This window comes from Anser anser, assembly GCF_964211835.1.
Source record: "Anser anser genome assembly, chromosome: 1".
Lineage (NCBI taxonomy): Eukaryota > Metazoa > Chordata > Aves > Anseriformes > Anatidae > Anser > Anser anser.
The window spans coordinates 140629116-140642659 of record NC_139720.1 but is presented as its reverse complement, the minus strand read 5'-3'; the positions used below and the strand labels follow the sequence as shown (position 1 = coordinate 140642659).

Genomic DNA, 13544 nt, shown 5'->3' with positions numbered 1-13544 from the left:
ATCACGTCTAGCTAGTGCCCCAGCCCTGGATGCATGGCTGAACTAGTCCTGCTGTTGACAGCAATCTATTCTCACTTCATTGCTGGATCCTAGAGAAGCAATATACTACCCACATTACAAAACGTACCTCCATATTATACTATAGATTTGACATTCAGCTGTTTTGCACATCTGTATTTTCCTACTTTGGTTATATCAGGATAAGTAAGAAAAGCGGTAGAGCTAGTAAACAGCATTTTTCTAGTGTTTCTTGAACCTTAACATTTTTTCTTCCTCTTCCCCACAACCTTCTGTAAAAGAGTGCTTAGTCTTTACCAGGAAAGGGATCATCTACATCAAATCTCTCTAATGTCTTTATCATCAGAAACCTTTACCATATTTCATAAGAAATATCTGGAAATCATGGAAAACCTTGTAGATGTTGGGCTTATGAGTTATTACTATACACAACTATATATTGTACTATTTTGCCACTTCAAATTGGAAAATGCTCTTGGAAGTTACAAATCAGGTAACTAGAAAGTCACTTTACACATAATTGTCAAGCAGGCTGAGTTTCAAACTAATAATTCATCCATAAATTGTATCCTAGAGATACACTAGAAACATTCTTTTATTATGGTACAGGCCTCTTGGCAGAATAGCACAGTAGTTAGCTGAAAAAAAAAATCTCTGCTTCATTTTGTTCAGCCAAGGGAACTGCAGCAGAACCTCATTTAAGTATCAGGATCAGCCAGAAATGAAGTGCACTTGATGTTCTTTCCAATCCCATGAACAAAGGCTTGAGCAGCAGCAATGGGATGTAATCAGTGCCAGAAGACTTCTTCACCTACATTCAAAATAAAAACTACACTCAAAACTTCGTCAGCTGGATCAGTTTTCTTTCCTGGAATTTGGTTGTAAGAGACTAAGAAGACTGGCAACTAATTTGTATATGTGTAATTTTAAGCATATTTAAATATAAAGAATCACACTTGGCTGAATAGGATCATTTCCTCCCTCATTAATCATGATGCTACATACAATATGCTGTTCTCTTATTTTAAAAGTAACAGAACTGAATTCTCATGTACAATAAGGCAGTGCTACAAAGTGGTCTAATATACACGATATGTTCAAGTTGAAAGGATCCATAGACCCTTACACTGTCCTCTACAACTAGAGAAATATTAAATTTAAAGCACTAAAATTAATTATTTTTTTTTTTCAAATTAAAGTTCAATCACTGCTGACAGAGAAGAATATCTTCTCCTGAGTCAAGGAACAATAATTCCTCTTTAGAATTGGAAAAATAGAAAAAGAGGATAGCGGTATAATGCCATTTTGGTTAAAAGATTCAGAGGGATTTTCAGATTATTGGACTGCATATCTAGATGAGGAGCTTATATATACACAGAAGATGCATATTTACCTCCCTTTTTCTTGGGTTGCCATATGGTTCCCTTGTGAACGCTGTGGTGGCTGACACTGTCTGAGGGACCCAGAAATGGAACAGATGACTACTGGAAAAGTAGGAAGTATTTGTAACTAATTTTTGAGTTTCTGGCAGAGTTGTGCCTGTGTAATATTCCCTCCAACTTCTTCCATCTTCTAGAAAGAGAATAAATGAACAGCAGCTATAAGGTTTATGGGAGACGGGTTTATTCAGCTTGCCACAGTGTTGCTACATAGAGAGAAAACTCTAGAAATAAATTACTGTTGAGATTGACTCTTGAAGTGTAAAAGGCTAAAAATATGATTTCATCAAGCAATGTACTTTGCATTTGTAGGGTTTGAACCTTTAGAGTTTACTCATAAAGACTGCCACTCACAAGGGTCATGGGGACCTGTCAGTAATTCTTATTTCAAGACAAGCTAAACAGTTAATGAATTCTACTGGCAAGTGTTATCTCAGACAAGGAAGGAAAGCAGATAAAAGTGAGAATATAAGCATGATACAGTAGCAGTAGCCAATTATCTAAGCAAAATAGGTAGCTCTCTCAATTAGCAAGAATTAAGATCAGCTTGGCCTTTTATCCATAGGTCTTGGAGAGAGGAATGAAGAGACAGCAACACGTCATCACACAGAATTGGTCTTAAGAAGCTTCTAACTGCTGCTGCCTTGCAGAAACAGGTAACCCAGGCAATGATAGGAATAAAATCATGGAGTAAACTCTAAGCAAGGATTTAGGGTCACAGCATTTGCTGGAGCACAGCAGAAAGAGGCTTTGTCCACAGATTATATGAGAATGATCAGAGAGTTGATTTACAGAAATAGACTTTCTTTTCTCTCATCAGCAGCCGGATACTTGTCTGCAGTCATGATATATAGTGTATGAAATGTTCCTTGGGAATTAATTTTCTAAAACCAGACCATTACTGAATAAGTAAGTCCATGCAGGCAGTTCCAAGGGGACAAGGATTTTGCCAACACCCAAAAGAGATGCTTGAAATGCAAGGAGTTTCTCAAATCAGATCTTACTGCATTCATGAACCTTGCCATTGTTGTTGGCAGATGCAACCTCTTCCAGGAAGTTGCACTGGAACAGACAGCGTCAGGTAGGTGTAGTAGAACCTGAGGACAGAAAAAAAGACAAACTGGCAGGAGATGATAAGGGATCTGCCACTAATGCACTGAAATCAATAGCGCTCTAAAGGGAAAACATACATCCAGTGCAGCTTTTAATTGTAAAGAACTACAGGTACTCTTACTATCAAAATGAAAATGTTGTAGAATAATTGTAGCTATAAAAACTTACAATAGGCTTACTACAGTATTTTTGGCTGCTGCTAGTAAATGATACTGTAATAAATTTATCAGGCAAATGAGGAGACCCAAAGAGATCGGCCTTAAAAGCTGATTGAATTCAGTAGTATAGAGAGTAACAAACATCCCCAAAATATTCAAACTTGGTATTGAGACAATATTAATTATATAAGTGTTTTTGTTTTCACTGTGGGAAATCAGTGCTTGAATAGATTTTATTCTATATACACTGTATTTGTAGGGTTTTACATCTTTTACTGAATAGAACTGTGTTCTGTCATGCTCCAAAATATGCAAGGTAAATTGTCAGTTCAGTGCTCTTTGTTTTTTGTTTGTTTGTTTGTTTTCCCGGACTTTAAGTCTATTGCAAAAGATGGGGCTTTAAAGTCTATTGTAAAACTTATCATCTTGGCTTGGGTTTGTAAAACTGATGAGATTTTTTTTCCCTTCTTCTGAGAGTTTTTAAAATGTATTTGAATGGATGTTACTGCTTTTATTTGTGCTGTTTTTTTGGTCTGCCCAGAATAATAAATAGGAGCTTTTTTAAACAAGTGCTCATACAGATACAGAATAAATGTCTGAAAAAAGGAAGAAAACAAAATCCTAATTCTGCTTTCACAGTCAACATATTCTGGAAAAAAACTTTTGTTTAGAAGTCCTGGGAAGTGGCACCAGTACATTTCAAAAGCAGCAACTTTGCCTTCTGGCTGCTGAGGCAGCTGCAGAGGGCTGGGACATGTGGTGCAGAGAAGTGGGGATACCTCTCCTGGCAGCTTTTGTCTTCTCGTGGCAATCAGGCTCCCAAGTTGCACTTTCACTTCTTTGGCCTGACTGCCTCCATCTGTGGTCACAGGTAGCACAGCTTCCCACCTCCAGGGCAGCAGCTCTATGTTTCCTTTCCACTAGTGAGGCTGAAAGGTGGATCTGGGAGAGGGACATCAATTTTAGTCCATTCTCCACCTTTGCCAAAACCTGCAGGGCAGTGGCTAGGAATCTGTTTTTACTGCAGAGCTCAGTTTATGAAGTTCCCCTTACGAAGAAGAAAACAAGATTCAAGCCAACAGTGGTCTTATAGCTTCAGAATATGCTCAAAGGTGAAAGTCAGTGCAAACCCTTGCAGGGGAGAGACCATGAAAGAGATGCAATGAAACAAAGCATTCTGCAGGAGGGTCAGAGGTTCTTCTGGAGGAGCAGGGAAGATTCAGATGACATTAGAAAACCACTGGCTGTATCCAGCCTCTGTGTGATTTTAATCAGATGGGGAAAGCTTGGAAAAGGAAGGACGTCATACAGTCAAATAAAAAAAAAAAGAGAAAAAAAAAGTTTTATTTAAAAAAGACAAAGGGAAAAAAATATATGGTGGAGGAGAATTATAATAGAACTGAGTCACGAAAGACTGAAAATGAAAAGAGCTTCTTGAAAAAGATGTCTTAGCTGGTCTTTCTGAGAGGGATGACCACAGAGAGGATAGGAATGAACTGTACTTAAAAGAACTTCAGTTGCCACAGGAAAAACTTTGAAAAATAATTCAGAGCTCTTTGATGTGCTTTATCTTAGAATTGGAAGATTGTTTTTTATATAGTGCACAGTTTAATTGTAGGGTATTCTCAGCGAGTTCATCTGATGGATTATTATTTACCTGAGGGGCTATTAAAACAGCATAACAATGAGTACAGCGTGAAAGCCTGAATAGCTGCACTTCTCACTTCCAACAGTAGAAGTCTCTTTCCCTAGTGTTGCTCCAAGACAGAGGCACCAAAGCTGCTTCAGTGCTTGTGTGCCAGCCATGCACCATGGTGCCAGTTAGGACATGCTGGAAGCAGTGTATTTGTGCTTATAGGTAGTGTGCTGCTGTCCTGCTTAACTAATCCGTCTTCTCACCAGGATTAATCCTGCTTCTTTCTCAGCAGAGTGTGGGCTTGGCTTCTGAAGCTGATTTGCTCTGGGAGTTTCAAGGCGCTGTGCCATGCATACCAGCAGGCACAGAGGTCTCTTGGTCCTCTGAACATGGATGCCTTCACTTCAAGTTGTAAGCACTGGAGAACAATCTGAGGGGATCTAACCCAAACAAACAAACAAAATTATTCTGGCCAGACTTGGAATGTCTAAACTCTAGTTGGCTAGTTCTTGATAAGTAATTCTTCTTTATAAGTTCAAAGAAAAAGACACCTGAAGGGAAGGGTTCATCCAATCTACTTCAGACAGTAAAGATGAGATGAACTGCCATGTGGAGGAGGCTTCCTTCTCTACAGTGACCATAAAGGAATCACAGAGCAAGCAAGTCAGACATAGATCAACCATCATATGCTTGAATTAGGGAAGATGACTCAGCACAACAGACTATTTCTACAGTGAAAGGGAAGCTAGACACTTCTAGAAGGCAATTTACCCCACATCTTAGAAGGGTGCTTCTATTTTCTAAAGGTTACAACAGGGACCCAAAGCTGGTTTAGAATGGATGCATACATTTTTGGATAGCTAAAAATGGGTGCGATAAACCCTAGGGAAGTTGGATACTTTGTTTTGTCCCTCTATAATCTCTGTAGTGGGAATCTAAGACCTCTTCTTTCTTTCTTTCTTTCTTTCTTTCTTTCGTAGTTTTTCAGGACTGCTGCATTTATAAAAATTGCATGTTCAAGCAAACAGTTTTATGCTCTATGACCAATATGAAAGCTTTACCAAATATGAAGTGATTGTTACTTATTGCAGATGCCTACATGGTTATAAGCATAATGGCATAACATTACTTCCCCTCTTTACTTCATGTCTTCTTATTCACCCACAATTTAAAATGTAATTCTGAAATACAGTGAGCAGTATAACTGTAAGCTTCATCATAAATATTCTCTTTGTGAGAAGAGATATTTGAGTACTCTAATGCAGAAAAATGGAAGCCAGTAGTGGGCAGAGATTTACACCCATGTCCTTAATGCAATATGACTGGATAAAAAATCCAGTGTCATTTTGGAGATGTGTACCCAGAGGATTAATGAAGCAGTCTTTTCATCTATTGCACCTTGACTGTTTTCTAACTAAACACCAAACTACCGGGGGAAAAAAAAAAAAAAGAAAAAAAAAAAAAAAGGACAAACTGGAGGGGTTCCAGAGAATAAGGGCTAGAAAGGGTGCTAAAAAGTTAAGTGCATTGTGTTAGGGAACATAGAGAAGACAAAAGCAGGAATCTAAGGAAGAAAGGCATCATGAGTTGTATGATAGATTTACCTGGTCTAACATTAACTGTTAACACTAACCGTCCTATCAAACACAGGTTTTCCTGGGGATTCCTTTTTAGGAAAATTAGCACAAACAGTAAATAAGAAGAAAACAACAGACTCTTGTTAGTATGGACAACTCTAATCCCTATCTGGGCTACAAGTTACTGCTCTATTACCTGCTGTCTAATATGATTTCTTCCTGTCAGTGAGGTAAGCTGATTTCATGGCTTTCTCGTTTAGTCCAGTGGAATGACCGGGTTTTCTGACTCACTTGCTTCTCCAGTCTCTATGCCTATAAAACACAGGGATCATCAGCTGGCTAACTCCTTGCTTGACAAGGAACAAGTAGGATAGTTAAACTCTTAACATTAATATGTTTAAAACTATAGTCCTCTCCATAAGGCATATATACCATCTAAATTATAAAGGGCGGGCTAAAGTTTTTGGGGTGTTTCCTGGAAGCAGACTGAGATCTCAGATTTTCCTCTGACAATGACTAGAAAGCTAGAAGAATATGAGGATAGTTTGCACAATTTAGTGAGCTGAGGTCAGTGCAATGTATACTAGCGTTCTAATTTGAAACTCTTATTTTTGTGTATGGACTAATACTACTGGCAGTCATTCTCATCCTGTATTTTTCAACTTTTTTTTTCTTCTTTTTTTTTTTTTTCTTTTTTTTTTCTTTTTTTTTTCCCTAGAGATGAAGAAGCCTGAGTGGCCAACATCAGGGATAGATCAGGGGCTCATAAGTACTAAAAGAAGAGAAAACAACCACTCTGTAAGAGAAGACAAAGTTGAGCTTCCAAGTTCTTGCATGTTCCTTCAAAACATAAATATTTCCCAAACAGGGTCAATACAAAATGCCAGAAGGAAGCCAGAAACAGAGTTCAAATATTTACAAAAATCTATATGCATTTTAGCAAACTGAAGTCACTAACTATTTTCTCAATACAGTAATGGAGTGTTTATATAGGCATTTGAGACTTTAGCGTCTTGGAAGACTTTCATAGACTTAAATATGGTTACTGGTATAAAGACTTGTACTATCATTATAGTACAGTAATTTACATAAATTTCATGTCACATGGTTTATAGTAAGGTGTGAAACAAAATCACATAAAACATTGGACCAGAAAGTCATTGTAAAAGTAGGGATAATGCAGAACTGATAATTTGCAGCAGTAAGAACAGAAATAAAAAACATGTTATAGATAGGATTAACATATGCACATAGATGCTGATGAGTGTAATGGACCAAAAAAATAGGTGTTTAGGATAGAGTTCCTCTTGGTTAACTTTGTCAGGTAATTCTGAGCTGTCTTAATTCCTATTATTGCTGACAAAGGTCTAGCAAAAAATGGAATATAAAGGAATATTTACCTGGTCAAAGTTTAGGGTCTATTTTAGGCAGCAACAAGTTGCTTTCTAGACTCTATTGACTGACATGGACTAGATCTCTATTGACTAGCGTGGAGCCAAACCAACTAACTCACATGTAGGTATTTGCATTGTAACTAATGAGGTTAAGGTGAGATTAGTTCAGTCCCTAATGTGAGATATCGTCCACCTAATCAGGCAAAATAAGAAAAATGCAAAAAAAAAATAAAAATGGGGAAGGGGAGAGGAATATGCTGACAATGATAAATTATGAAAAGAGGATGAGAGAATCAAACTATGAAAAAAAAGTTTAAAATTAACTGTGCTGGTGGAAAAGAGATATTCCTGTCTGAAATGCCATCTCCATTTTACCAGTCAAGGTTATTTCAGAGGATATGTGATTATATGGCTAGCTTAGCCATCATTTTTTAATGCAATTATATATTTATATAATGTGCACAATTACATTTTATATAATTTTAGTTATATACTTTTAATTTTTTTTTTGTCATTGGCTATATTTTATTAAAATTAAAGTAGTACCACAGCTTCATAAATCTCAGGAATTGTTCTTCTATTTGATTTGCTTGTACTGTGTCCCAACACATTAAAACCTTATGCATTTTTGTAGCTATTCAGAAAGGAAATAGAATCTTTGGTGACTTAATAAAATTAAATCAATCATAATTACACCATTAGGCTGCAGAGGAGACAAGTATCATGAAGGTAACTATTTTCTAAAGATAATGTTTGCTTGGTATAGCTTGAAGTTTCAAAAACCAAAGTCAAACTTCATCAGGTGGCAGTCGGATTGATATTTTTTGAGAATTCTAAGGATGACTAAGGTTAAAAACACATCTTCATATCATTCAAAAATAATTAATAATAATAAAAAAAGAGTGATAAAATATTTAATAACCTCATCAGGGATTCTGAGAGGAATTCTGTTATGAGGAACAGTATTGGTGATGAACCTGTTCTGTGGGTTTTGCACACAAGGGTTTTTTATATAAACATATACATACACATAGCAGGGTGTGATTTAGCTGATGAAAAGCATAGCTGAACCATTTGAAACCTGCTTATTTTACTCCCCAAGAAAGTATAGCAGCCAGAAGCTGTGGACATGAAAAAGAGGTGAGGATTTTTCCGTCCACCGTCCAGCTGAAGCTACATCTCTGTGCAGCAAAGAATTTAAGAACTCACTCTAGAAAAAAAACAAGCACAACTCAACAGGGAGGCGGTGAGGACTGCTGTCTGAGGGGAGCTTCTCTGGCATCTGACCACCTAAAGCATTTCCATATTTTTTCCATTGGGGTCAAAAAAAAAAGGGAAAAAAAAAAGTCCAGCTCCTGAATGAAGGCTCAGAAATGAGGTTGTCCTAGTCACAATCAAATGTACAAACATGCTGTCATGAATAGTAGAGCATTTTTGACAGAAAGGCTGGAAACTATTAGTACAACAGCTACCACTTTCCAGCTCTGTCTGTAATAAAAATCAACAAGGGATTTTTGTCTGGGAAATAGGAAATATAAATTTGTGTGACTGAGAGGGCACAAGGCCCATGGACAGCATTTCCCGGATCATCTTAACAATAGGTTCACTGTTAGATAAAATATCACACATTTCTGAAAATGATTTTATAGCACAATATTTCATTTTTGTGCCACCAACACTGCTGTCAGAGTGTGCTGTGTGTGTATATCAAACTGGGTATCATGGGATGACTTCAGATAAGGTCAGACCTGCCTTGTAAAGACCTCAGCACCCATCACCATTACAGACTGTGTCTACATTACCAAATAGAGCAATCCAAAAGGAGCTTATTTGTACAGCGAAAGAGGTGGTGTGAAGTACCTGATGCCCATAGTATATACACATTCTTCCTTATACTAGATTTAGCCTCAGTCCATGGACTGAATGTTCTTCAGCAGCTGAAGAGCATTTGATCCATTTTGGAAATACATCTCCCAGTGTAGTTTCATCTGAAAAGAGTCTACCTTGAGTGCTGATAGATGGCTCCATGAAGCACAGTGATTGGAGATCACCTTCAGAAATGCACTCCTGTTTATTTGCACTAAAATTATAATGCAGGTATAACCACTGAAGGAGTGTTATACCAAGAGCAGACTTGACCAGCAAACGTCTCAACCTCTGCAGGTGCCAGAGGTTAGTTAGAACTCTGTAGGTCAGTTTTAAACTTATACAGCTACATATTGTCAGAGTCTCTTTTAGGTACCTCGGTACTTCTGCAAAGCAGGGACTCATCCCCTCTTGGCATTGCTTCCTCAGCTGTAAGGTGAGAATGATGGCACATCTTCCTTTCCCTTTTGGTTGTGAAGATGAAGGAAAAAACTTCAGATGGTACGGTACTGAAAAACAAATTTAGAAAAAAAGTTTGAAAGTGTAACTGTACAAAAATCCTTCATTAATCATTTTTAAAAGGCTGTCCAATAAAAGGTTCCAGCACAAAAAAAAAAAAAAAAACAGGAAAAACAAAACAAAAGCAAAGTGCAAATTACCTAGTGGGGGAAGCGATACACAGGGAAGCAGAGGATGGTTTCCAGTGTTGCAGGTCTCAAGGAAAAGCAGTGACCACCATCAGCAGTGATAGCAGCATGAAGGAGGAGCTTTGGGCAGTGCATACAGGTGAGGCCATGCTATTGCTTTGCTTTTCCTGTTGAGATGACTGTACTCTTGGTAGCTGTGAAAGTCATACATACCATATTGATAAATCCCCACTGAGAAAGACATGAGGCCATAGTGCAGAAAACTATTTACTTGGGCATTGCAAGAAGTGTGTTTTCTTCTGTAAAGACTGGAAAAAATCAGCAAGGTCTAATTTGTGCAAAATCAATTTCAAACTCACCTTCTCCCAAATGGCTAATTAATCTTATCAGATCCTGAAGTATACCATCTGGCCTTAGCTAACCATTATAACAGTTTGATCAGCCTACACAGGAGCTAGTAACCAAGACTTATACCCAGGAAACACTTCACAGGTTCTGTGAATAATGAAATGTTTAAGAGAGTTCCCTTGCTGCTGATAGATCAACAATGAGCAAGATTTAACTCCTTGAATTATCGAAGTTACATTCACAGATCTTATAAGTCAAAAACTTAATTCTGCTGGAGTTATTTCTCGCGCTGAGATATTTTTGAAAGCAATGTGTCCTTCACCCAGAGACTAAAGCAGACAACCTCTTTGTTAATTTAAATTTACAATAATCATTTGCTAGGCTATCACTTGTTTTCATTTTCCTAGACAAGCAGCTACTTTTCACCAGCCCGTGCACTTGAACTGCAGATTGTATCTGCATGAAACTCATAATTCAAACCACAACAGCATGCAAGAGCCCATTTGGAAAATGATGCCCATCCGGAAGAGATTCATTTCTCTGCATGAATTTTTGGCAACACTCTATTCTTCATAATTTGTACTGCAACAGCTCTCATTTACTGGCACCACAGGTGTACCTTTGTGTGTTCATTTTTAACTGTAGGTGATTAAAGAAAAAAAAAAATCCCTCAATGATAAGTCATCTGTTCCATCTTTGTCAGATTTCCTAGTGCTTGACTTACAGTTTTTCAGTCTGAGTCAGTCTTACTATGGTATTAATGAGAAAACCAAGCATCATCAACCCCAGATCTTGAAAAGATCATCAGACTGACACTCAGATGAGGAATGGGTTCTATGAGCTACAACTGGATGTGACCAAACCAAGTACCATATCTTCATAGCACATCACCTGTATGAAATAAATGCAAAACCATATACATTTCGCAAAAAGATGGACTTCATTATCAAAAATGCATGTAATTCCTCCTGGTCTCCTTAGAAAAGGCTATGTAAAGATTTTGTGCAGGCTGATTTAGTCACACTTCTTCAGTGCTTTTACTCAGAGTTTTCCTACTTGAAAATGATTAACATGTCTGAGAAAGAACTTTGCTTGAGTTTTATTCCAAGAAAAAAATAATCCAAATGAATATGAAACCAAATAGATAATCTTTACTATTGATTCCTAGTAAATGATTCAAATGATGCCATAGAGTCTCAAAAAAGTCAAATTCAGAAGACGCACAAGTGTGCAGGAAGCTACTAAGTTACTCAGAAGCTCTGAGTTCAGGGTGCTCCACTGTTGAGTTTATTTCTAGAGGCTCCAACAAAGATAGAGTCTCAGGATGATGAGAAAAAATTCAGGCCACTTCTTTCTTTGAAGGTCTTCTAATCAAACTGTAGGCAAGTATTTAGGTTTCTTTTGATCCAATTATTGGGAGTGCTTATAGTAAGGCAGCAAATATCTCTTCACACATCTCATTGCAGAAATGTAGAACTCTTGAAACCTACCAGTACAGAGATAACTGAGTATAGCTGTAAATGTATTAACAAATGTGGATTGCTACCTAAACAAATGCTAGCACAGCTACATTGACAAGTTAATGTCAACTGGGAAAAACAAACAAAAAAAAATCTTATCTTACAAATAGTTTATGTTCCTATCAGTCCCAGCTACTCAGTGTTAAAAGTCTTTGTTCACTTCTCTCTTGAAAAGGACACATGTTGTAGGTAAGCGTAGTAATACAAGTTGGAGAATTAAATCCATAAAACGAAGACTGATTTTCAAAGAAATGAAGGATAGACCCAGGGTAGGAGAAAGGTAATTCAGACTGGCATCCAAACCAAGATGTTCAAAGCTTATCTGGTATTTCAGTTAAAGCTGAAGCTTCATTAAATCATGTACAATTTGCATGTTCTCTTTAAATATCATAAAATTTGTTTTTCTCAGGGTAGAAAGGAATTGGTAATCATAGCATCAAATGCCTTTGATGGAAATAATGCACTGGAATGCCCTTCAAAACAGTAATTGCTGTTTTGGTAAGGTAAGGGGAAAAATGTATTTGCAATTTGTTGAACACAACTATTTATAATAGCTTTAAAGGCATTTTAAGTAGCCACATTTGAGGCTAAATCACAGGTTGTGTGAAGGAAGATTTGAGGGAAGCACCATGAAATCCATCCGGACACACGTGGCTTGAAGAAGCTCGGCTAACTGGCTTTGAACCACAGAGGCACACTAGTACAGCCACACGGGTCTGGGGACCTGAGCTGGCATTTCTGCACAGCACCACACTGTACATACTCTTTTTCTTGGAGAGGCTCAAGAACTTCTGAGGAGATGCAGCACAAATATTACTTTCCACATGGCCATAGCTATGATTCCTGATCAAGCTTTGAACATGTTTAAATGCACTGGCAGCAGTAGAGAGTGGGATTTAGTTGTCTAAATGTGGGTTTTCATCCTACCTGCCTTATCATGCTGGCCTCCAGCAAGCCATTTTAGACACCCTGATGTAACTGTGACATCTGTGCAGGACTGGCAGATCTAACACAGGAGATGCTCTGCCTTTGGAGTGGCAGATGGAGACCAGGGGGTTATCCCATGGCAACTAAGTGGCATTGAAGACCTATGACTGGCTCCTGGAACCCTTCCAAGTGTCAGAGTGCTCCAGAGCAGTGACTTGCTTTGAAATATATCTAAGAACTAACAGGAGAATGGGAGAAATACAAGTACTATTAAGGTTCACTTTTTATCTTGCAATTTTGTATTTCTGTCATTATCATAAATTCTGGGAAATGACAATTTTTAAGAACATGTTGTTTTGTCCTTTTAAACTTGTCTTCGTAACTACAAGATAGGTTTTATTTTAAAATACTGGGGAACAGAAAAACAGCATTAATAAAGACAGGCTTACAATGATTTGTATTTTCTTTTGCCACCCCTCCCTCATTAATCTTGTACTGTTCACTTCATAGTTACAAATAATCAGTGGAAGATATGAGAAATTTCATTGTATATTTTGGCCTGTCGCCCAAGAAACAGGACATGCTTGAGTGAGGCACTGAACTTGGGTTTTCCATTTCATAATTAATTGCTCTAACTACTTAGCTATGGCAAGAAAGGGGATCTGTAGCCCCTGCAATTGAAAGCAGTTCATCTTACCCAGATCTTAAGAAAACTGTTGATAGCAGCCTGTTCTTAGGAAGAAATTGGGGCTCTGGACTCTACATGGGCAGAGCTTAATAATCCTTACCTGGGATCCAAACTCTGAAGCAGGGTCGTCAAGCCCATTTGTGCTCAAATGCTTTCCCTGTATATGCCAGCCTCAGGCACCCAGCTCCTGCCATGCGCTCAGGCAGGGATGTT

The 13544-nt window shown here is 37.8% G+C and overlaps 1 protein-coding gene across 5 annotated transcripts; it reads right to left on the bottom strand.

Moving 5' to 3' along the window:
* Positions 1 to 677: 677 nt before the first annotated feature.
* On the bottom strand, positions 678 to 13118 carry LOC310903151 (uncharacterized protein). Of its 5 annotated transcripts, none has more exons than XR_014587300.1 (5): positions 9861 to 13118; positions 9578 to 9710; positions 6138 to 6253; positions 1412 to 2554; positions 678 to 829 (listed from the first exon to the last, which is right to left on the bottom strand). XR_014587300.1 is itself a non-coding variant. In XM_083845866.1 (5 exons), exons 1-5 carry the CDS (start codon positions 10090 to 10092, stop codon positions 713 to 715), a joined length of 540 nt encoding a protein of 179 aa, XP_083701992.1. In that variant the 5' UTR covers positions 10093 to 13118; the 3' UTR covers positions 678 to 712. The 5 variants fall into 5 exon arrangements, 1 of the variants encoding a protein (XP_083701992.1); XM_083845866.1 differs by lacking the exon at positions 6138 to 6253 and having other exon boundaries at positions 1412 to 1590; positions 2475 to 2554; positions 10062 to 13118; XR_014587301.1 differs by lacking the exons at positions 678 to 829; positions 1412 to 2554 and adding an exon at positions 2568 to 4804.
* Positions 13119 to 13544: the final 426 nt, after the last annotated feature.

Coding starts and splice junctions, on each gene's coding strand:
- LOC310903151 (XM_083845866.1), bottom strand. CDS start 10,092: ATGTCTTTCTCAGTGGGGATTTATCAATATG. Junction 9,711..10,061: donor AGTGGGGATTTATCAATATG/GTATGTATGACT, acceptor TTTGTTTTTCAG/TACCGTACCATCTGAAGTTT. Junction 2,555..9,577: donor TGCTTTGCAGAAGTACCGAG/GTACCTAAAAGA, acceptor TTCTGTCCTCAG/GTTCTACTACACCTACCTGA.